Source organism: Citrus clementina, unplaced genomic scaffold (genome assembly GCF_000493195.1).
Source record: "Citrus clementina cultivar Clemenules unplaced genomic scaffold, Citrus_clementina_v1.0 scaffold_7, whole genome shotgun sequence".
Taxonomy (NCBI): Eukaryota; Viridiplantae; Streptophyta; class Magnoliopsida; order Sapindales; family Rutaceae; genus Citrus; species Citrus x clementina.
This window is the reverse complement of record NW_006262075.1, coordinates 4552054-4575284: the sequence shown is the minus strand read 5'-3', so window position 1 is coordinate 4575284 and position 23231 is coordinate 4552054. Positions and strand designations below refer to the sequence as shown.

Genomic DNA, 23231 nt, shown 5'->3' with positions numbered 1-23231 from the left:
TTTAATTTATTTTTAAAATTTCTCATAATGTAAACGAGTAGCAAATTAATTTGTAACAAGAAATAAGTAAAATATGGCCGAAAATCTTATCTATATATTATCTATAAGTAACATAATTTTTTTTTTTTTGAGACAACAAATGAGGCCTAGTGCAAATAAAACGAAAAAAAAAAAATCCAAGTTACACATGGAGATAGAAAAAGAGAGGAGATGGTCACACAAACCCCTATATTCATTAGATATGGTATCATCACAAACAACAAACAAAGCATGGGTGGCTCCAATTAAATGAAGAATTCACATTCAATTATGGATTTATTTAATGTAAAAAAAAAAGAGATTAAAATTGTATGCTAAACTCGTGTCAAGAAACAAAGGAATTAACTAGCAAAGAACAGGCCAATCAATATTAGGGCGATGTTCACAATGATTTAAACAAAAAAGAGGTTTAGTGGTCCTTAATTGTCCGTTACCAAAAGCTACAAAACACAGCGTTCAATCTCAAACATCAGCAAACAATCATTTATTATTCTTCCGTGACTCACAATAATGCAAACAAATCCTTGAAATACGCGGTCCAGGCCAGCCGGACTTGACCCAAGTGGGTTTACGGTCTTTGTCAAAACAGGGCATTTACTAAGACCGCCTTGGTCTTCGGCAACACCGACCCAACAAATCAATGCTTGCATTTGTCTTCGGCTCGGTCCCTTCGGCCATATTTGGTCCTGTCATTATCAACCAGTGCTGCTTACGTGCTTGGAGAAAGAAAAAAGAACATAAGACAACGATTTATGCTTGTTTATGTTATGAGTTTGCTGGTCTCGCCACGCGAACAACGTTCTTGAACATGTTCACATTGCTTTAATTTAGTACCATGAGGTCATTGCGATTTTGTCTCTATTTCGTTTGATTTTTACGAGGTTCATCATTCATTTAGGTTCAAGGACTTTTCTAGGTCATTCTACACGTCGACCCTCGTTACAACTGAGAATTCATTAATATATATATATATAGAGAGAGTACTGGCCTCTCAAAATCTTACGAGTTACATTGATTAACATTATCTAAATAAATAAAATATGGGGGTGATTTATGTTAATTAAAAAGATGCATGGTTTTTTAAGATAAGAGAGATACAAAGATTTCGTAAGAAGATTAATTCGTAGTGATTTATATTTATCAAATTATATCGAAATTTAGAGGGAATAATCTTCAAATTTTAAATCAACCATCAAAGCATAAATTTTTTTGTACGCGAGCAATTCATTAAATTATTTTTATTAAAGAAAGAGTGTGTGTGTACTAATTGGGCTGTTGACGGTCCAAGACTATGAAGCGGGCTGGAATGAATGTCCTCGCTAAGCTAATTTTTATATGGGTTGAACTATTGACACTCCTTCATTACTCTAACTAAACCCCTACTCTATTATATTTACGTTTAATAATAAATATTAATAGAATTATCCTCATTTGTATTTTCTCTCTCCTATTTTACTAGTACCAGTTTTGATCCTCTCTCTCTTTTCAACTATAAAATTAGTTATATAACAATATTTTTTTATCTAAGAATAAGTTATATAACAATATCAACGGATAAAATTAGTAAATTCAATATGAGGATTCAACAAAGAAATTTTTTTTTGTAGTTGCACGAGCATTGCAGGAGAGGCGGACCGTAAACTTAAATATTTTTTGTTCATCGTTTGGGAATTTTACTGTGCCTACAGGTCCAACTCGAAAGAAGACTTTGCGAGTGGATACTTTGTTCTCACAATTTTTTATACTCGTTATGTAAGATTGAATACCGTGGGACAAAAAAAGAAAGAAAAAGAAGAAGGTATTTTTGATATTATGGGTAATATAATTAAAAGAACAAAATGGCTTTAAGAGGATCTTCAGGGGGTGCCAGTCGTTCAACTCTTTTTCTATACATACCCATCATGGCCTAGCCCCGTGTATTTATCGAGAACGCCCTCTTGGCACCCGATAAAGTAAGCATGTCTCAATCGGGTCTCTGCTTCTGGCTTCTGCTTTGCCTCCAAATTCTAAGATATTGGCTCTGCTGCATTTCAGAGCACATACTCTCCCAACGAAATGACTTGAAATTTTGGTCAAGTTTTTGCAATCTTTTAGTGTTACAGAATAGAACCGCTTGATTTAGTAAGTGTTACTTATCTCTGTTTGTCTAATCATTTTATTTTCCCGCACGTTACTTCTTAATTATGTGCTTGTTATCTATATTGCCCTCCATTCTTCGTATCATCTTTTTTTTGGGTCAGCTTTTACTATTTATTGATATAGCCGAATGGGACAGTTTGCTAATGCCGTCATTTTTAAATATATAGAATTTATAATTTGATTTTGGTTAAGCTTAATTCGAATCTAAGTGGTGTGACTCCAGATTGTAGCTTCTGTTTTGGCTCTAGCCGAACAAATTGCTGCTCGATATTGGTCCAAAGATTCATCCATTACCACAGAATATATCTGAAATAACAATTTGTAGAAAAATAACTTTTGTTGTCACTATGATATAAGAGATTGGTTGCATTACAACATTTCAGCTGCTTGGTGCTTTATTATTTTACAGTTCATGGTAGTACCGGGTGAAACCATTAAACTGTTGGCCATTAAGTGATAGATATGTGAGCCGAACAAACTACAGAAGATATCTTATATCTACTTTAAAAGTGTTATAGGATCATCTGATATTTTATAAATAAATAACAAATGATTATTTTTATCATAGAATTGTGTACCATTTGGCCTATGGAATGTGCTAAACAAATAAGTCAAGTTTGTTTGTGCTGATGAAACTTGTGGTAGCAATACTAATGTTTTACCAAATTTTTCTTTGGCGTTGGAACCTAGTTTTGGCATTTACTGTCTGCTTGTACAAAGTTTCGCTGATATAGCAGACTTGCATATTGGAAATTTGGAATCAGAATGGTGCATTAAGTATTCCATTTTTCTGTTTGTAACTCATTCACTAATGAAATCTCTCATAGGATAGCCCAGGTCTAATGATTTGTTGAGTTGTGTTTATTTGCTTTGGGTTGCAGTACTAGTTATGGCAGTTATATGTTTGCATATTACAATGCGCATGAGAAAGTTATGAAAGTTAGTTTAAGAGGCATATCTTTCAATCATTCAAATGTATAGATGGAGATCACTACACTTTCATTTTTATTTATTTTTTATTTTTTTAAGCATCACATGTCTAAAAACTAAAACTCCTCCTCTAGTCTCCTGCTCACGCTACAGCTCTTGTACCATCCCAAGACCAGTTGAGCCAACTGGCTCCACTGTTTAGTAGACTATCTTAGTAGAGAAAAAGTTACAGCTGAGAGTTATTTGATTTCTTCATCTTTGGTCTGGTAGAATTTTAATACGTAATAGTTCTGTGTCCTTTGATGAAAAATTAAAATTAATAGTTTCAACTTGTGCAGGTTTCCAACAACTTAGAATGAGTACATTTTTGGACTTTTGAATCACATTGTTGTGCAGTTAGCCATAATATTGAGTTTGTATCATTCTTATTAGTTGTAAGTGATTAGTTATAGCAAGAAGGTGGCATGTTCTCTTGCAAAACACTTACACGCACATGTGCCCACTTGTGGGCTTGTTTGTGAAAATTTTAAAAATATGTCTTCTTATTTTATCTTTTACATGGATAGACACACGTGTTTGTTTGGCTAAAACTGCAGTGCTCACCCACCCTTCTGTAGATGACAAGTTTCTCCAAGTAAAGAAAGTTGTTTAATTGTCAATTGCCAACGAAGCTGCCTTAGTCTTATTTCTCAGTGCGTTGGTTTTCGGTTAAATATTTAAGTTTGGGAACATTACCATAATTAAGTTTGGGAACATTACCGTAATTCTATGCAATTAATAGAGGTGAGAATTGTTATCTATTTTATAATAGTTTTTATTTTCTTACTGATTGCTTCGGCTCATTCTAGGTAATACTAGAAAAAATCGTAAGTATGGTTGCTTGGACCAAAAGAATTGAGTGTGGAAGGTTGATATGTGAATTCTGCTCATGTATGTCGTTCAACTCCTAGGATGGTCAGCATGGTTTTACTGTGACTAGTTTATAGTCTGTTTTGCTGAAAAAGTTTGAAATTTCTAAATGTCTAGATTAACAATAAAATTAATCATACATTTTCTTTTTAGGTTACTTTGGTATCCTACTCTGGAATACTACTTATTTTCTCCAAAAGGCTAACACTTAACTGTGGTTAAGTGTGCCAACTAAGGAAATTGGATATAGACAATTTTCATATTATTTTCTAACCGATGATAAAATTTTCTCATAATTTCATGACAACTATAGAATAGTTTATAGAAGGTAATGGAGACCAACCTGCGAAGGAGGGTTGCTAAGGTTCAAAGATAGCTGAGGCATGAAAGACTTATAAATAGGTGTGTGCTTTCCCAGTTTCTCCATTCTCTCCAAGAAATACAAGCTTTCCTTTGTTCAAGTATATATTCTTTTGCAGGAATGACGGGCATGGGCCGCAAGAAGACTCAAATGAAGATGAATCAGGGAAATGATGCTCGTCAAGTTGTTCCTCCAATCCGAAGGTCTGGTCTCTTCAAGAAGTTCAGTGAAGTCACTACCTTGTGTGCTCTTGAGACCACTTTTTTCATCTTCTTCCCTGCTGGCAAGGCCATCTCATTTGCCCATCCTGGTGATGAGCCAGTCATAACCAATTTGGCTCGCACTGGCAACCCAGATCCTGGTTCGTATCAACGCACTCTGGCTGACCATGAGGCCACTGTGCAAGCACTTAACAAGGAGTACCATGATCTGCTTGAGCAATTGGAAGCAGAAAAGAAGCGTGGGAAGATACTGCAGAAAAGGAAGATGATGAACCAGCAGAGCTATTGCCGTCACCTGTGGGAGACGCCAGTAGATGAGCTTAACTTAGAGGAGTTACTGACACTGAATGCAATGATTGAAGACCTTCAAGAGAAACTACAAAAGCATTTGGCAGAGCGTTCGGCCCAGACTGATGCTCCAACTGAGGGTAGTTCTGTTGACCCCAATGGTCATGAAAAAGAACCTGGAAATTGATCTCTCAGGAGTAGCCGAAGTTGGAGAGATATGGACTTATCTGCCTTCTCCATATAGGAGTTTGGTCTTATTATGTGACATGATATAGTCAGTAGTCTCTCCTATATTGAATGAGAATGTTAAATAAACTGACAAAAAAAATCAATAAAACATTCCTTCTGAATAAGTGGTCATGTTAAATTTTATTTCCTTCTTGACGTGCTGTTTGAAGGTACAATATAATGCACAATCGTGTGATTTCCTTTTCCTATATATGCTACGATATTATACAATTGTTGCTGCCTTGTGAGAATCTTCTATGACAAAGTTAGAACTCTGGTTTGGGATGATCCTTTGCCGATGACCATTTCATCTATGCATCAATTAGAGTTTTGGGATTCATGTGTTTAACGTTCAGTCTGTACAAGCCTAGAAAAAATTGATATCCATCTACTTTTGAGTGAGATTTTTTTTAAATTTTTTTTTCCCATTAAAACATGCTAGTCTGCGGTCCTACAACTCACTGATTGTGAAGTTCACTTGATCCGATTTAAGAAAAGAAAAACTACAGACTTAAAAAGCAAAGCAAGTTAGTCTCTTATGTACTTCGCTTCCTTTGTTTTCATTTTGTTTCATTTGTGTATAGCTCATAGTGTAAAAGCATTGTCACCGCGGATAAATCAGACTCGGGCGCTGCAAGGTGCAGGGAAGTAATCTGCAAGGAGCTTATTCAATAAAGAGTAGTGATATACCCACAGTGATATACCCACGAGCTCTTGTATAAATTTATTTTGTACAAACTGACGTTGTATGATAAAATTAGTTGAAATAAATATTTTTTGGCTCACATGATTTATTTTTATTATTTTATATTTTCATTCAACTAATGAATTAATATCACATCAATTTATATAAAATAATTTTATATAAAAATTTGTGACTGTATCATCACTCTTCAATAAAATAAACAGTAGAGGAACTTAACTGAATGGCAGTTTTGGAATTATAAGGTTGTTAATTTGTTATCAGATTTATTTTTACTTTAAAAATTTTTTAATGGGTAGAAATTTGGGGTGTCGACAGCTCGACTTAACAAGAAAGTCTCAAAGCCCAAATTTAGTGGCCGCCACCCAAAGCCCAAAAAGGTCACATGGACTTGGCACGTGCACGCTGAAATCATTAAGCAAGGGTTTGATTTCCACTTCTTCGCCGGTAAGAGAGAGAGTTTGAAGAAAGTGAAAAAAAAAAAAAAAAGTCGATGGCTATGGTGCGATCTGGTCTACTGCAAACGGCTCTTCGCCGAGTTTCAAGTGCCTCTTCGGCTCCTCCTAAGCGTGGATTTGCTTCCTCTGCTCATCACGATGATGCCTGTAAGACCTTTATTCCATCTATATAGTCTTATTTGATATGATTTACTGATTCTGTTTATTTGATTTGTTCTTGGTGTCTTGAGAGTCTCAGGTTTTTAATAAATATAGTTATCGTGTTATTATTATTATTTTTACTTCGATTTTTGGAATGTGATAAAAGATCTTATGGAATATTTAAGCTGCGTCTCTAAGTACGTGAAAATGCAAAAGGAAAGCAATGATCCAAAGTTTATAATTATCAATGAGTCTTCTTTCTTATGCATCCTCTGAGATATTGTCAATTTTAAACTTTTTTGGGGGCTTTTCTCTTGATAATTTCAATCTCATGTTTGATTTTCTTGAAAATTATATCAGATGAGACTGCAAAGTGGGAGAAGATAACATATTTGGGCATTGCTACATGCACTGTTTTAGCATTTTATAACCTCTCGAAGGGTCATCCCCACTATGAAGAACCACCTGTGAGATATCTTCTATTTTTCCTTTATTCATCAAGGGTCTTCTTTTGTTATGTGTGCTTCTTGTAAAGGCATCTACCATTAGCATTTTATTGGGCTCCTGAAAATTTTTGTCTTGGTTTTGTGTGAATATGCAGCGGTACGAGTATTTGCACATTCGCAATAAGGAGTTCCCATGGGGTATGTTTCCATACCCATGTAAATTGGTGTTTGTCAAGCCATGTTAATTTTTTTATGAGATTTATAAATGTGATAGTCATTCGACTGATTTCATTCTCTGATGGCATTTCTGTGTTCTTTTTTTATCAACTGATATTCATTATTGATTATTTCATTCCCATGGGGTATGTTTCCATACCCATGTAAATTGGTGTTTGTCAAGCCATGTTAATTTTTTTATAAGATATATAAATGTGATAGTCATTCGACTGATTTCATTCTCTGATGGCATTTCTGCGTTCTTTTTTTATCAACTGATATTCATTATTGATTATTTGTTGCAGTTGCTAACTTGTCAAGTAGCTGCATTGATTTGGTGGTTTATAATTGCTTAGTAGTATTAATTAATTATTTCTCTGTTCATCTCTTCTCTTGTTGATTGCATTTTGACTTGTCGGCATACTGAGCGGAGAGTGAGAGCAGCATTCGCAAGCAAATCAGGAGAGGGAATGAATTTCTTTAGTAAATAAACAACCTTAGAAACACTTAGGTCATCTGAAGGGAGGGTTACAGCATTACTGTTGATAGATTTTCTGTTCAAATTGTTAAGTAATATATCACCTCCATTTGAGCTGGATAATAAAAATATGTCGATTTAACTTCAAATGGTAAGTTTAACACGAGGGATGCCGCATGGGTTTGCCTAGAATTTAATTGGGTCTGACCTTTGTTTCAGTGTTGTGAATGTTTGCTTGGATTCTAACATTTTGTTACTGTTCTTTGGCACAACCTCTCATTATGCTATCAAATATGCTATTTCATTTTGAGATATTTGAGGCCAGTGTAAGGCTTATCAAAACAAATAAAATAACATGCCCCACCTATGGTTGGATGATCAGTGAAGAGATGATGGCAGATCTTTCTGTTATTCCTGAGGATATGCATGTTTTCTACTGATTTTATAGTAAGATGGAGCATAACTGTTGTTTAAGGATACTATGGAAGATTTTATTTGACATTTTGTGAAAAAGAAAAACAGACAGTGCAAGCAGTGTCTGGAAAGTGACGGATGTTCACTCAAATTTTGAAAAGACTTGATTTATTGGCAAGTTTAGATTGGATATCTCAGCCTAGACAAACACTGTTGTGTGTGAAGATTATGTACGTTAAATGTTCACTGTTTTGTGTGTTTATGTTGTAATGTAAATCATTAAATTGCCTGTAAGACAAAAGAGGTGAAAAACAGGCCTTAATGAAATGTTTCAGAATTTGAGGTGGGAAACTTATGTTGGAGTTACTTGTTTTGGTTGTATTTAGTAAATTATGAATGAGTAATTTCATGATGATCTCTGTTCTGTTGGGTATTTGAGATACTTGCAAGCTGAGAAGAGTGATAAAAATTGAAACACTAATGGTAGATGGTTTCAGTGTTTGCTTGGCATGTCATATGGTTGATAACTGTTACATTATATCAACTTCGAAAATTACTGCAGTTCTTCTTTCCTTTTTCTTTGAAAGTAATTGGCAATTGATGTTGTTGGAGTTTTCAAGTAAGGGTTATGTTTATTAATGTTTACTACTAGGCAATAAAACTGATTTGCCTCATTAGATTTGCATGTTCATGAGTTCAAACTTTTTCTAGCACTGTAGCACATCTATTTGGTTCTCAATTAATTTCTATGAGATGTGTAGAAAATTTTGCGAGGTTTTCTAGCAGTAGTCCCCAATTTAGAACTGGGTGAGCATAGGATCTCTGGTAGAAAGGTTAAGAAAAGAGGCGAGTTTTTGGTTGCTTCTTCCAGTTGATAGCTTGTCACTGGGATGAATTTATTTTTACTCCAATGATGACTATGATTCTACACTGTAATTCAATTCTAATTATATAATTATTTTCAACTTTTAACAGTCTATGTGATATGTCTGATTTGTGATGTTCAGGTCCAGATGGCCTTTTTGAAAAGAAGCCCGAGCACCACTAGGATATTTGTTGGCTTATTTCATCCAGATATTTCTCAGAACTATTGTTTACCTCAGTTCTCACTTTTTCCTGTCTCACCAAAAGGTTCAATTGAACAACCAACTGTTATTTCTTTAGATATTAATGATCAAACTTCTTTTTGTAATTGTTGAAAGCCTGGATACCGCAAATTCAGCCTTTCTGGTTATTTCTGCTTGTCAAACTCCTGTGCAAATAAGGTTTATGAATGATTTGGATTATCTATCACTTTGAAAAATAAATGTCATGGAGTTATCGCAATTTCATTTGCCTTGTGTAGAAGCGCAAGAGAATTAAATAGAGTTCACTATAATTTCGGGTTCCGTAATTTCGAAGAGCGTGATAGTAATTACAAACTTTGCATCAAAAGTCAGAAACTGTTTGTCAGATCAAGTCTTCAAAAGATGAATGCATGATGCAGTCAATGCTATTAAGATTTATATGTTACTCTTGTTAGTGCAGAGCCGAGATATTATGGTGAATTGCTATGTTTGCTCCTCATTTGTTGAAGTTCTTCTCTGACATTTTTAAAAAATATATATATTATAGATTGCTTTCACCGTCTGATTCAATTTTTAGATTAAATAATTTCTTATATCATAATGATCATTTCAAATTATAACAGCAAAATAACCGCTGGTGAACGGAAGTTTTCACTTATAAAATTATGTTCATGAGAGGCGGAGAAAGAGATCAGATATGGAAATATACGTAACTATGGCCAATGGGCCGTGCCGGCCCACGAGCCCTTATGGGCCGACAATTGGTGCCGGGTGGGCCGTGCCGTGCCGTGCCCACATTTTTTTCAGTTGAGCCCGGCACGGCCCACGGCACGAGTCCTCTCGTGCCGTGCCGTGGGCCGTGTCCAAAAAAAGCCCATCAACTTTTTTTTTTTTTTGCGTGCTTAAAAAAGCCCATGTGCCTGACGTGCTTTATTCAAACCCACGTGCCTGACGTGCTTTTTTAAGCCCACCAACATAATAATAATAATAATAATAATAATAATAATAATAATAATATTCAAAATTATAATCATATTAATTTTTATTAAGAGAGCAATTAACATTTTTCTTGTGTATAAAATGAAAAATATTTCATTCACAAATGAAACATATCTCTATTAAATATTAATTAAGTTATGATTTAATATTAATATGAAAAATATTTTATTATTAATTTTGTAAAAAAAATTATTTTTTATTTATAATATATAAATTTATGATATTTATAATCTTATTTATTAAAATCATGATATTTAGTTATTTACTTATTCATTTAATAAATTATAAACGTAAATAAATAATTAAATAAATATCATAAATAAAATTAAATAACATTATTCATTTAATAAATATCATAAATAAAATTATGATATTTATAATTTTATTTATTAAAATCATGATATTTACTTATTCATTTAATAAATTATAAACATAAAAGATTAGAATATTTATTTAAACTAAGATTTAATGATTTAAATTAATTTTTAAAAGTCTATGCTAAAAAATATATTAAAACATTTAATTTCAAGATATTGTACTTTAATTTCATAACATTTTATATTTACTTTTTGTTAAAAAAATTTACTTAGATATATTTTGGCCCACGTGCTATTAATGGCTCACGGGCCGCGTGCTAGCCCACTAATAAACCGTGCTTATTACGTGCTTTTTCGCGTGCCGTGCTTTGGGCCATCTCTTATCGTGCCGTGCTTTAAGGCCCGCGTGCCTAAAATTCTAAGCCCGGCACGGCCCACGTGCGTGCCGTGCCGTGCCTCGTGTCTCACCGAAACGTGCTCGTGCCGTGCCACGTGCCGCCCGGCCCATTGGCCATCTTTGAATATACGCTTCAATGATCTCAATTTGGGGAAAATGTTCGGTATTGAATTACACTCTCATAAAATGATAATATTTAAAATATTCTTTAAATTATTGTAAATTTTAACTTACTCTATTTTTAAAAAAAAAAAATTAGGGAAAAAATATGGGTGAGTTGATGAAAAGTTTTCATCTTGTTAATTTCTTTATAAAAATAGGAGGCAAGTTGAGTTTACCATAGTTTGAAAGTATTTTAAAGATTGTCATGAGAGGGTAATTCAAAATTAATCTTATAAAAATTAATTGCATTAGATAAATATTACTTATAAATAATATTATTCATAAGAGTAATAAATATAATTCATGTGTTTACCAAACACTTAGTAGTTACAACTTTAAAAGCTTAAGTTGCCCATACCTGTAAGCCTAAAATCAATTTCTAGAAAGCAGCACTCACTGGTTTTATTTATGCAAAGCCAAATGGTAAAATGGACACTGTCACTACATATTCAAATTAACCTTTATTCAAGTTTATTATTTTAAACTAAACTTTCCAAAAAGAGAAAGAGCTACAAATCCAAGTCATGAGGAGAGAATGTTTGGGGGATCCACCAGAAAAGGTTGGCATTGGGTAATCGTCCAACAACAAAACAATTCAATCAATTATAGTTGCAGAGGCACTATCAGGCTCTCAACGTTGCAGCAAATACTGTGGATTGCTGGGGACAGTGTCTCTCTAGTCTCTGCCTGCAAGTGAAATGGTAAGAAATAAAACATGAAGAAAGGAAAAAGGAAAAGACAGAAAAAGGCTATGCCGGCTCTCTGCTTCAAACTCAAAAGCAATGACTTAAGACAACTCAACACAGATTTGCTACTTTAAAGTACAAACTGAGTGGTTATAAAGAGCAAGATCACTGATAGAATCATTCATAATACAACCTTATCGACTAATATCATACATAATACAACCTTATCAACTAATAAGATGGTAATGATATTTTTGGGTACAATTATTGCAATGGAGCATATGTGGCGAGAAAAAACATTACAGATTTGCCAGGTCATCACTTGGAAAACAAAGAAAACAATATGAAATGAAAAATCGTATAACACATAGTACAAGCTAGCTTGCCAAAAATGTCACTCTGCAGCTGTATTTTCACCGTTGTTGCCTTCAGTTCCAGTTTCAGGCAAAGTTCCCACATCTGTTCGAGCTTCTTTCTCTTGCTGAATAATAGAAGAATCAGAAGAATTGTGAGAATCGCTCTGACTTGTATTGGTGTTACCATCAGTGTTTGAGGATGCCTCTTTCTCTTCTTGAGAGGTTGAAGAATCCGTTTGATCTTTTTGTGCTGCATCTGCATTGCCATTCCCATTTTGGCCTGCATCTGAATTATTATTTGAAGACTCAGAAGAAACTTGTTCCTTTTGGCTGGCACCTCCATTTTCATTTGATGATTTGTCTTTCTCTTGGGCGTTCGAAGACTCAGAAGAAACTTGTTCCTTTTGGCTGGCACCTCCATTTTCATTTGATGATTTGTCTTTCTCTTGGGCGTTCGAAGACTCAGAAGAAACTTGTTCCTTTTGGCTGGCACCTCCATTTTCATTTGATGATTTGTCTTTCTCTTGGGCGTTCGAAGACTCAGAAGAAACTTGTTCCTTTTGGCTGGCACCTCCATTTTCATTTGATGATTTGTCTTTCTCTTGGGCATTTGAAGACTCAGAAAAAACTTGTTCCTTTTGACTGGCATCTCCATTTCCATTTGATGATGTGTCTTTCTCTTGATGGTTTGAAGAATCAGAAGGAATTTCCTTCTGATTGGTCTCTCCATTGTCATTTGATGATAGTACATTTTCTTGTGCCCCGCCTCTAGAATTGTTGTCTGTTCTCATTGATGTGTTGGCATCAACCGTATGTTCATTGTTGGTTGGGGGAAGTGTTGTTTTCAGCTCTGACTGCTGACCATTGGTATCAGAGAAAGATTTCTCAGTTTGCTGTAGTTCAACATTTTTCTGGGTACCTTCATCTTCTTTCAATGTGCTATCCACTGTTTCATTTTGATTCTGAGTTGTGTCAGATGTTGTATCTGTCCCATTCTGCAGGGATGGATCATGTGTTTCAGCAGAAACTTCCATGGAGTTGGAGCCCTGGTCGTTTGATCCATTGTTTGATTCTGAGTGACTAGTTTCATGAACACCTTCCTCACTGGATGTTGTATTTCTAGGCTCATTCTTTTCAGTTGCTTCAGTTTCTTGCACAATCGATGTTGATTTTTCTTGTTGAACATATTTAATGCTATCTGGTTTCTTCCCCTGCTCAAAATCATGATTTTCTCTATTTTCTTGCTGCTGCTTCTCATTGGCATTTTGTAGACCTCCTTGCCCATTTTCGGCATTTGTATGTTGAGTTTCATGGACTACTTCGCTGGAAGCATCATCTCCTTTGTAATTATTCTCTCTTGCTTCCTCATTGTTGCTGCCATTTTCATCATGAAAGTGCTCTTCTGATGTACCAGAATTCTCTTTCTTACCTTCGTTCTCTTCTGTTTCTTTCCCATTACTTCCTTCTCCAAACTCTCTCGTCTCTTTTTCTTGACCCTCCCCTACATTTTCCTTCTCTTCACCTTTGTTATTGTCATTTGCCTTGTCTTCACTTTCCTTCTCTTTGCTTTCTTCAGTGTCATTCTCTTTGCTTTGTTCACCCTCCTTGTCTTCAATGTTATTCTCTTTGTTCTCTTCACTCTGTTTGTCTTCTCCATCTGTCTCCTTGCTTTCTTCAGTATTCTTCTCTTTTCTTTCTTCATTATCTGTCCCTTTGGTCTCTTCACTTTCTTTGGCATCTTCCCTATCCTTCTCTCCAACTACAGCATCTTCTTTATGCTCTGCTTCCTCTTCATTTTTACCTTGATCATCGCCAGTTGTCTCATCCTCTGCACTCCCTTTTCCAGCATTATCACTCTCCTCAATCTTGCTTTGTTCTTCTTCTTCATCCTCCTTGTGCCTTGCGTCTCTAATATATGTGTCCTGTCCTTGAGGCACGTCCTTCCTCCCTAACTTTATGATTTTGCTCCCAGCTTCTGCACTTTCATATGCGGCTTTCTTTTCATTAGAATGTCGGACTTGGTAAAGCAGCCAGATGCAAACACCAAGCAAAAGACATAGTTGTACTGCATGCTTCACCTTGAAACCTTTTGATCTTTGGTTTCTACCAGATGATATCCTGAACATTATGAATTTCCTTCAACCCACCTGTCAAAACTTCAAACTTATATCAGTCCTCCAACTCCTATTACATAATATGGTAAAGGTTGAAACGTTCTAAGCCAAATTCAATACTACAGCGTATCACTCCAAGGTAATTTCAACACAAAACTGCTGACGAGTGTTAAGAAGCAGCAAAACTAAAGCCACCCAAAAGAACCCCAAACCCATATAATTGAAGCCACCTCAAATAACACAGGATTACCCACAAATCTAGGCTTCAAGAAATTCGTAAATTACAAATTGATATTAGAATCCATGAATTACTCACAAAGGGTAGCTTCTCTGCCGATGGCAGCAAAAGAGAAATAATAAATAAAAAAAATGCACTGCAAAGAAAATGAATCAAACCAAAAAAATCAGCACAATTTCCTAAATTGCCTCAGATGTTTAGTGTATGCAAACACCATGTCCTCACTTAAGCTGATCCATAGAAACAAGAAACATCTGAGAAAATAACATTTACCAAAACCAATAAAAAACCCTTAAAAGCCAGTACCAAAAGAGCTAACATTTGAGATGATTAGAGATCCTCCCCTAATCAGGAACAAAAAAACCATTTCCGCCAATAATCCAACACGATCATATTCAGAAAATGGTAAACAAAAAGATACTGAAGACTAAAAGCCAATATGCATTTCCACTTATTCCAAAGAATGATCAGATTCAATGATTGTATAACTCCGTCACCAAAACCCCGGTACTAATTTTCCTCAGATTAACTAAAGAAATAGGTACAAAATCACAGGATGATAAAAGGTAGAAGCGGGCACAGTCAAATAAAGTAAGAAGTTTAATTAGATCTACACTTAAGAGTTACGCGCAACATCAATTATGTGATCAAACAGTGTTTTAAATTCACATTTCCGTAACAAAAAGTGAGTCAGTGGCATGAGTGAGACTTACCGAGAAAAATTCAGCCTCCGGATTCGGCAATGATATAGAAGGAAAGCAGCCTTTTACGGCTCTATCTACAGAAATAGAATCTAAGCAATCAACAAAATTGAGAATTATTTAGTTAAAGACGGACACACACCATGACTGAAATGTGATTTTAAATGCTGAAATGGGGGAATTTATTTGAAACCGAAAGCAATCCAACGATTTTGTGGTTTCTTCGTGTTAGTGTTGGGTAGAGAATGCTTACGGTAAAGTGTTATTTTAGATTTGGATCTGGACACTGCCACGTGAACGACAAATCGTGCTCCTTAAAGCAATCAACGTAACACCCTTTAACTTCTAAAAAATTATCAAATCACCCCTAAACTTGTTGCAAGGGTACACCGCGCCCCTTCTTTAAAGAAGGTAAACGGATTTTAGATATGGTGAGAATAAAAATGACGAATAAGAATGAAATCGACATTTTTTACTCTTAAACAAATTCAAAATAATGATAATAGTTTTATCGTAAAAGTATTTATTTTTATTTTATTAGAGAACAAATATATAATTATAACTAAACATATTTTAATAATTTATTCTGATTATAAAATAAATAAATACATTAAAAAATATATCTTATTCTTATTCTATTTCTGTAATTTAAATAAATAACTTATTGATACTCTCACTTTTCCATTATGATTTTAATTCATTTTAGTTGCACCCTATCCCAATTTTGGGATGTATGGGGTGGAGTGAAATTACCTCTCAGAAAGGTGATAGACGGACCTTTATCAGCATAATTCATGATCATATGGGTTACTAAATGTGATTTACACATCTCAACTCCAAATGCCACGTGTTACAATGATGTACATCCGTTCCCAAAACAGTCGGTGAAGGTGACCCTAAACAGCCAGCCCTTGATCAAGGATATCAATCAGACTTTTACCACGCAACGAAGCAAAGCAAAGAGAAAAAGAAGCCGTTGAAAATGGCCTCTAAGCTAATAGCTTCAACTCTCCGCAAAACCCTAACTAAGGCCACCAAGACCGCCGGCGTCCGCTCCCTTTCCACCGCCACAGCCGCCGCGGTTTCTACGGCGTATGAACCTCAGGAGGACCAAAACGGAATCACCTTGAAAGGCGTGAGAATCGCGGGCCGCCCTCTCTACCTCGATATGCAAGCAACCACTCCAGTCGACCCACGTGTCCTCGATGCCATGCTCCCTTTCTATCTTTCTCGTTACGGTAACCCCCACTCCCGGACCCACCTCTTCGGCTGGGAATCCGAAGTCGCCGTCGAAACCGCCCGCTCTCAAATCGCCGATCTTATCGGCGCTTCTCCTAAAGAGATAATTTTCACTTCCGGCGCAACGGAATCGAATAATGTCTCCATCAAAGGAGTCATGCACTTTTACAAGGATAAAAAGCGCCACGTCATCACCACTCAGACCGAGCACAAGTGCGTTCTCGATTCGTGCCGGCATCTTCAGCAGGAAGGTTTTGAAATTACTTATTTACCTGTTGGAGCTGATGGGATTGTTAATTTAGATAAATTGCGAGCTGCTATTAGGCCTGACACCGGCTTGATTTCTGTTATGGCGGTTAACAACGAAATTGGCGTGATTCAGCCTATGGAAGAAATCGGGCAAATTTGTAAAGAATTTAAAATCCCGTTTCACACTGATGCTGCCCAGGCGTTGGGGAAGATTCCGGTTGATGTCGAGAAATGGAATGTGAGTTTGATGTCGTTGAGTGGTCATAAGATTTATGGCCCGAAAGGAGTCGGTGCTTTGTATATGAGACGAAGGCCAAGAATTCGAGTTGAACCGTTGATCAATGGAGGTGGGCAGGAGAGAGGGATAAGGAGTGGCACCTTGCCTACACCGTTAATTGTGGGATTTGGCTCGGCCTGTGAGATTGCAAAAAAGGAGATGGACTATGATCATAAGAGGATTACTGCTTTGCATGACCGGTTATTGAATGGAATTAAGGAAAAACTTGATGGAGTGGTGGTAAATGGGAGTATGGAGAGGAGGTACATAGGGAATTTGAACTTGTCATTTGCTTATGTTGAAGGAGAGAGTTTGTTGATGGGGTTGAAGGAGGTGGCAGTCTCCAGCGGAAGTGCATGTACAAGTGCAAGTTTGGAGCCATCATATGTTCTGAGGGCATTAGGTGTGGACGAGGATATGGCACATACTTCGATTAGGTTTGGGATTGGGAGGTTTACTACGGAGGCGGAGGTTGATAGGGCTATGGAGCTTACAGTGAAGCAGGTTGAGAAGTTGAGGGAAATGAGCCCGCTATATGAGATGGTGAAAGAAGGAATTGATATAAAGCAGATACAATGGGCTCAACACTGAGGCGGTTGTTGATGTGAAATTGTATGTGTGTCAAGTGAAAAGGCAGACCTGTGAGTTAGAGCAGAGAACCACCTTTGAGTTTTAATCCAGGTTTCTTCCCGTCGTGCTTGTACATGCCTTAATCTGATGAGAGCTTTCATAGTGTCCTATGATATAATTTTGAAAGATGATGCTGTCTTAGATTTTTCTTTGTTGCTGATATAAACTTTATGCCTTACCATCTAGACTTGGGGCGTAATGTACTTGTTGGTTTTTATGTAGTTGTGGTGGTTAACTGGTTATACTGCCTTTTGGATTTGTAACATATTCCTTATCATTACTTCTATTTTACTCACTGGAATAAAGAGGTACGTCAATACTTTTTTAGGGTCATATAATTATATTTGTGTAACTTAAACAAACGGTTTGGGCTCTGCCCAGAGCCTACCCCCTACCTGTTATATATATGGGTAGAGAACAAGTGGAGTGTTCTTGGTAATTAGTTGTATTTGAAAGTAGTAATCTTATTTTTCAATGTATATGTGTAGAGACAAGTCAGCTGGGAAAAAACTACGAGTTTGAGCTTTTAGAATATTGCTATATTCTTCTTGTTGCTGTTGGCAATTTTTGTTATGAGTTTGGTTGAGGACTCCGGCTTCCATTCATTGTGCCTACTTAGGTATTCACTATCAAATTGTCTCGTGTCTAGATTTACTACTAATCATTCTGAGTACACCAGTCTGTCAACGGCTAACAATTATGTATGTGTTGTTGTGTTTTTCAACATGGCTCCAACAAAGAAATGTGATATGCTTAGACAGTTGGACTGTGAAGATCTTACTGAAAATAAGGGATTCAAGAATGTGAAGGTGTCTTTGTTCGAATGGTACTATTGTAGAGTCTTGCTTACCTAAGTTAGTTTTAGAGAATTATGAATTTATTAAGGAGTATAACAAATGGACTCAGTTGATCTTTAATTGATATTTGATTGTTCAGTAGTCTACTTCTGTAAGCAACATTATGGTTTCGTACATGCATGGACAGGGGAAATTGTGTAAGGATATCTACCTTGTGTAGAGATGTGGGAGTAGATATACTTTTTGAATTTCAGATTTTCAATCCAACAAAATCCAAAAAGCTCTAGTAAGGCACAATTTTAATCTTGTTTTGAGGTTGTCCTTTTCAGCTCTGTTACTGTATGTGAGGCCGGTATCATGATCTTTTCATAGTTATTTAGGACATTCCATCATTAGTCTTATAGCTTTTCAACTTCTCTTCGGGGAATGTTTTCATCTGTTTGTTTCCACTGAACAACATGATGCATAGTTAAACTACTTATAAGCCTTAGTACCTCTAGCCAAGTTGCTTGAACTCCACTGGTCAAACAGTCACACTTTATACACCCATAAAGTTTTTTCTTTTTTTAATTGATAATAGCTTTCCCCAACGGAACAAGATCGTCTCATGATCTGAGCACTATTGAATTTTTAAGGATCTTTTGTTATGTGTTTTTTAGTGGTAGTGTATGGGTAAGATTTAACTTCTTTTACTTTTTTATTTATTAATAACCAATCAGTGATTGATTTATTTGTTCAGGACATGATCAGATCATGAGAGAATATTGATCCTTCCCCCCAATCCCCCCCCCCCCCAAAACCAACAATAGTAGCTTTGCAGTCACAATACCTCACTACCAAATAGAGGCTTAGACAAATAGAGACTTAGATAAACAAAAAGGAATCTGGAGGTTGTGCTGATGCTCAAGAACTTCATGGCAGAAAATTCACAGTTTATCAGCAAGTAAAGTTGTTCTGCGCATGCATGCATTTGTTGATAGTGGATGAAAATTTGGATATGCTCAAGAACATAGGAATCTCAGTTCTTATACATTTAGTAAGCACACGCACATAGACCATCTATGCATAACCTTCTTCTAGCCCACCTATGGATGTCACAGAGAAGTGGATTTTTTGGAGCTTGGAGTGCTCCAATTGCTTTGTGAATAGGGATGGCAAAAATCCCCACGGGGACGGGTATCCTCGGGGATTTTCCCCATTCGGGGAGGGTATGGGGATAATTTCATACTCAATTTCTTATTTGGGGAGGGGACGGGAAAATTTTTTTACCCAATTTCGTATTCGGGGAGGGGACGGGGATGAGGTGGAATCCCCATCCCCTACCCATTTTCCCATTTAATTTTTTAAAATTAATAGTAAATAAATAATAAAATTTAAATTATAAAATTATAAATATTGGTAAAAATAAAAATATTAAAATATTTATATTATTAAATTTTTAGGTCTAATTAACTAATTAAAGTTCTAAATTTTTATTTAGGACATTAAAAAGACCGAGTAGATTCTAATGCCAAATATTTTTTTAAATTTTAATATTCTTTAAATATTTTAAACTTAAATCTATTTTTTATTTATTTTTAGATGTTGTAATTGCCCACAATGAATCACAATTTTAATATCTAATGTAATATTTGCTTTTGATTTGTTCCGATTTAACTATTGTGTTGTAAAGGGAATAATCCACATTTATAAAGTGCCCACGCCACCATTGAAAAAGTTAATTTTGAATCTAAATTCGATTTTATTTGTAACAATTTTATATTCGACTATTAATTTGTTCATGATAGTTTGTAAAAGAAGTTTGTATCCCTTGCATGTTGCGTTACTTACTAATTTAATGTATGTGACTTTTGTAATAGATATTAATGTAAGATATATTTCGAACTTTACTTTTATTTAAATTTTTTATTTTAATATGATTAACTCAAAATCGAAAAAAAAATGTATTAGTTATTCGGGGATCGAGGACCATCGGAGATCCCCTGTTATTATTCGGGAAGGGGATGATGATTCTCTCAAGTAATTCTGACGGGGACGGGGACATACGCAAAATATCGGGGATGGGTACGGAGAGATCGGTCCCCTCCCCTCCCCTCCCCATTGCCATCCCTATTTGTGAAGGTCCAATTGTAAGCTTAAATATTGAATCCATGAGTCCATATAATTGAAGGCTAGTTGCGACTTTTGAGTAAAAATCAAGAGAGAGTGAAGTGTGAATTTCTGCACGGCCCATAACTTCATCCACGTAGCTATCCCATTCTTTGCAGTGAAAAGTTCCTTAATCCTGGCGCTAATGTTGGGCATCATTTTGATTTTTCAAGCCCTTTTAGAACACTTGTTGATTTAGGAAAATTAGTTCATGGCGCTTACGATGTGAGCAATTACTCTTTCCGGTGTCTCAATGATTGATAACAGAGACTTTCAGCCTCGCTTGCCTCAGGTAAGCTTGATGGGAGGACCAGAGGTCATACAAAAAATAAAAACTTTCTTCTCTCGGAAAAAGCATGCGCATTTTTCTGTAAGTGGGGAAGAGTCAGGCTCATCATCCATCAAGTACATTGCCTCAAATCAACTGGTCAATTCAATTAGACAATTATTATATAATAAAATCATGATATTCATCAACCATCACCCTTTGCAGTAAAAGTTCTTTCGAGCTGCCTAACCTATGCAAGTCTTGTTCAAAGATGGAGCACACCTGGTGACCAGATCATAAAGTCTCACGGGGTGACGTAATTGATATATGCGCTTTCGCAGAGTGAAAAATTAGTAAAAGCAACTTTTACAGGGTGGACCATTCAATTCAACTGATGCAAAGGACAGGCACCCCTTTCCCCGTTGTCTTGATTCACATTAATTATCAACCCCGGTCTTCCAAAACCTGAGACTCAATTCTTTTTCGAAAGCCAATCAAACTTCCCTAACAAAGGCTAGCTGGTACAACCATTCAACGGCGTGCGCACCACTAAAAAGTCCAAAATTTTGACTATCGATGCCTATCTGATCTCTGCATCAAAATGAGAATCTTGTGCGGCTGAGGCCTGATGCATGATACGGTACAATAACATTTTGTCCAGAACCAAAGGGAAGAAAAAATTCCAGTGCGAATACATCGCAAATTATTTTGAAGATGAGAAAGTGTTGGGAACCAGAAACTGTTTTGGTTCTTGTGGCCCCTCGGCTTTTCAGTCGCCTTGTTGTCTTCACCTCTACAACAACATTCTCTTTCTAAGTTCGGACTTTTGGACAGCGAAGCGAGCCTCCTCCATGCCCCCACCCCACGTGAATGTTGGTACAAGTCATAGAGTCCCAAGAGGATGAAATATTGAAATGTGCATGCTCAACTGATAAGAACGTGTTTGGATGACATTTATTTGTTTTCTTTTGTTTGGTGTCCGATTACAGTTGATATCACACGTGTTAACCCATCATATTCATATTATAATTTGCACTGATAATTTTCTGAGAAATTCTTTTTTACTTTTTTTTTTTAACATTGATATTTATAATCATAATCTATTGGAATAACATAAATGTTTAATAAACTTAACCTAAATCATATTTTACAAATTTCTAACCGTCAGCACTGCAGGCCGATTTTTTTTTTTTTAATTTTTCAATGAATTCCTATTAATCCCTAGTTATATATAACCCAAATATTAAAGTGAGGACAGACGAAGAAATAGAACTGAAAAAATGAGAGCTCCTGCTGCTTCATCTCGCAAAGGACCTTTTGCTTATCTCGTCTCTATGATCTGTCTCTTTATCCGTGCAATGGGCATGAGGTGAGTTGTCATTCAGGAACAGTAGTTCAACTGTTTATGTGATTGATTTAAGCTGGAAACTCGTACTTTGCCCGTATACAAACTCTCGTTCTATCACTTCTGGAAGATAGATGCAGCATGGCCTTTGTAGTAACAACTAGGAAAGGAGAAAAGAGCATCATCAGAGAATCATCATCGTCATCATAATAATAATAATAATAATAATAATAATGAAAAGTAGCCAATGAAATATCCCAATATCCCATCATTTCAATTGTTCAGCTACTTTCTTCTTAACTTTCAGCAGACGCAAATCTCACTGAATCACTAGTCATAATGACACTCTTTCCCTCTTCTATTATTTCAGCTTTCATGCTGCAGCTTTGTTTGAAAAAGAGTGCTCTCAGGATTGCTTGGCTTAAAATTTTGAGGCCTATTTTCTTTTCTGAGGTTGCTTATTGAGTTAAACTAACACAATCAACAGGGACACGAGCTTCAGGAAAATGAGAAAAAAAAAGTCAGTTTTTAATTAGGATTATTTGATATTAATGTCGCGGAGTTGATCAAAAGAAGAAAAAAAAATTGAAATTTGATCTAGGACTTTCTTCATATACGTTAGACGGATTGATTTTGATTTTTTTTTTTTTACTCGTGCTTAAACATTAATTGACCCTATTTTTGTTAGGAAATTGGTGGGTGAAGCAGACACGCAGTTAAAGTAAAATTATAAGAAAATAAAGAACAAGCACAAAAGAGAATACCAGAAATTACGTGGTTCGGCTTTTAGCCTACGTCCACGGGCGAAAACAGAAGGAAATATTTTACTAGTGAAATAAGGATTACAAGTATTGTAATATTTTGGCTCACAACCCAAAACCCCAATACACCCAATCTCTCACTCACTAGACTCTCTGCTCTGCAAGAATTATTTCTCACAACTCTCGACTCTCTCTACAAAATTGAATGCCTCTCAAAATGGAATTGAATAATTAAAACCAAATGAAGAGCTCCCTTTATATAGCCAAAATTGGCTTATAAAATATTATTATATTTTAAACCGCCTTTGATTTTTCTTCATTCTTCTTCCTCTTTTGCAGCTGCCAAAGTCTTCTTTCTTCCTCAACAATTTCAGCATTTTCAATCTTCAAAGCCGTGTGCAAAAAACTTGTTTATTCAAAGCTTTTAGATGCATTCAAAGCTTCTAGATGCATTCAAAGCTTCTAGATGAATGCCAATATTGACATTCTCCCACTTGGAGATTAAATTG

The 23231-nt window shown here is 35.8% G+C and overlaps 4 protein-coding genes across 5 annotated transcripts; 3 read left to right on the top strand and 1 right to left on the bottom strand.

The window, feature by feature from the left end:
• Positions 1-1872: 1872 nt before the first annotated feature.
• On the top strand, positions 1873-5206 carry LOC18037731 (agamous-like MADS-box protein AGL61). The gene is made up of 3 exons (XM_006426105.2): positions 1873-2160; positions 4331-4419; positions 4497-5206. The coding sequence occupies exon 3, from the start codon at positions 4499-4501 to the stop codon at positions 5072-5074; it is 576 nt and encodes a 191-aa protein (XP_006426168.1). The 5' UTR covers positions 1873-2160; positions 4331-4419; positions 4497-4498; the 3' UTR covers positions 5075-5206.
• A 1059-nt stretch (positions 5207-6265) lies between these two features.
• Positions 6266-9297, top strand: LOC18037730 (cytochrome c oxidase subunit 6a, mitochondrial). Its single transcript, XM_006426104.2, has 4 exons — positions 6266-6423; positions 6778-6884; positions 7019-7061; positions 8979-9297. The coding sequence occupies exons 1-4, from the start codon at positions 6312-6314 to the stop codon at positions 9017-9019; spliced, it is 303 nt and encodes a 100-aa protein (XP_006426167.1). The 5' UTR covers positions 6266-6311; the 3' UTR covers positions 9020-9297.
• A 2449-nt stretch (positions 9298-11746) lies between these two features.
• LOC18035704 (uncharacterized protein DDB_G0290685) lies at positions 11747-15309 on the bottom strand. Of its 2 annotated transcripts, none has more exons than XM_024180655.1 (2): positions 15021-15309; positions 11747-14111 (listed from the first exon to the last, which is right to left on the bottom strand). In XM_024180655.1, exon 2 carries the CDS (start codon positions 14079-14081, stop codon positions 11994-11996), a length of 2088 nt encoding a protein of 695 aa, XP_024036423.1. In that variant the 5' UTR covers positions 14082-14111; positions 15021-15309; the 3' UTR covers positions 11747-11993. The 2 variants fall into 2 exon arrangements, with proteins under 2 accessions (XP_024036423.1, XP_024036422.1); XM_024180654.1 differs by having other exon boundaries at positions 11747-14102.
• Positions 15310-15815: 506 nt separating this feature from the next.
• Positions 15816-17736, top strand: LOC18036330 (cysteine desulfurase, mitochondrial). Its single transcript, XM_006426101.2, has one exon. It carries the CDS (start codon positions 15991-15993, stop codon positions 17362-17364), a length of 1374 nt encoding a protein of 457 aa, XP_006426164.1. The 5' UTR covers positions 15816-15990; the 3' UTR covers positions 17365-17736.
• Positions 17737-23231: the final 5495 nt, after the last annotated feature.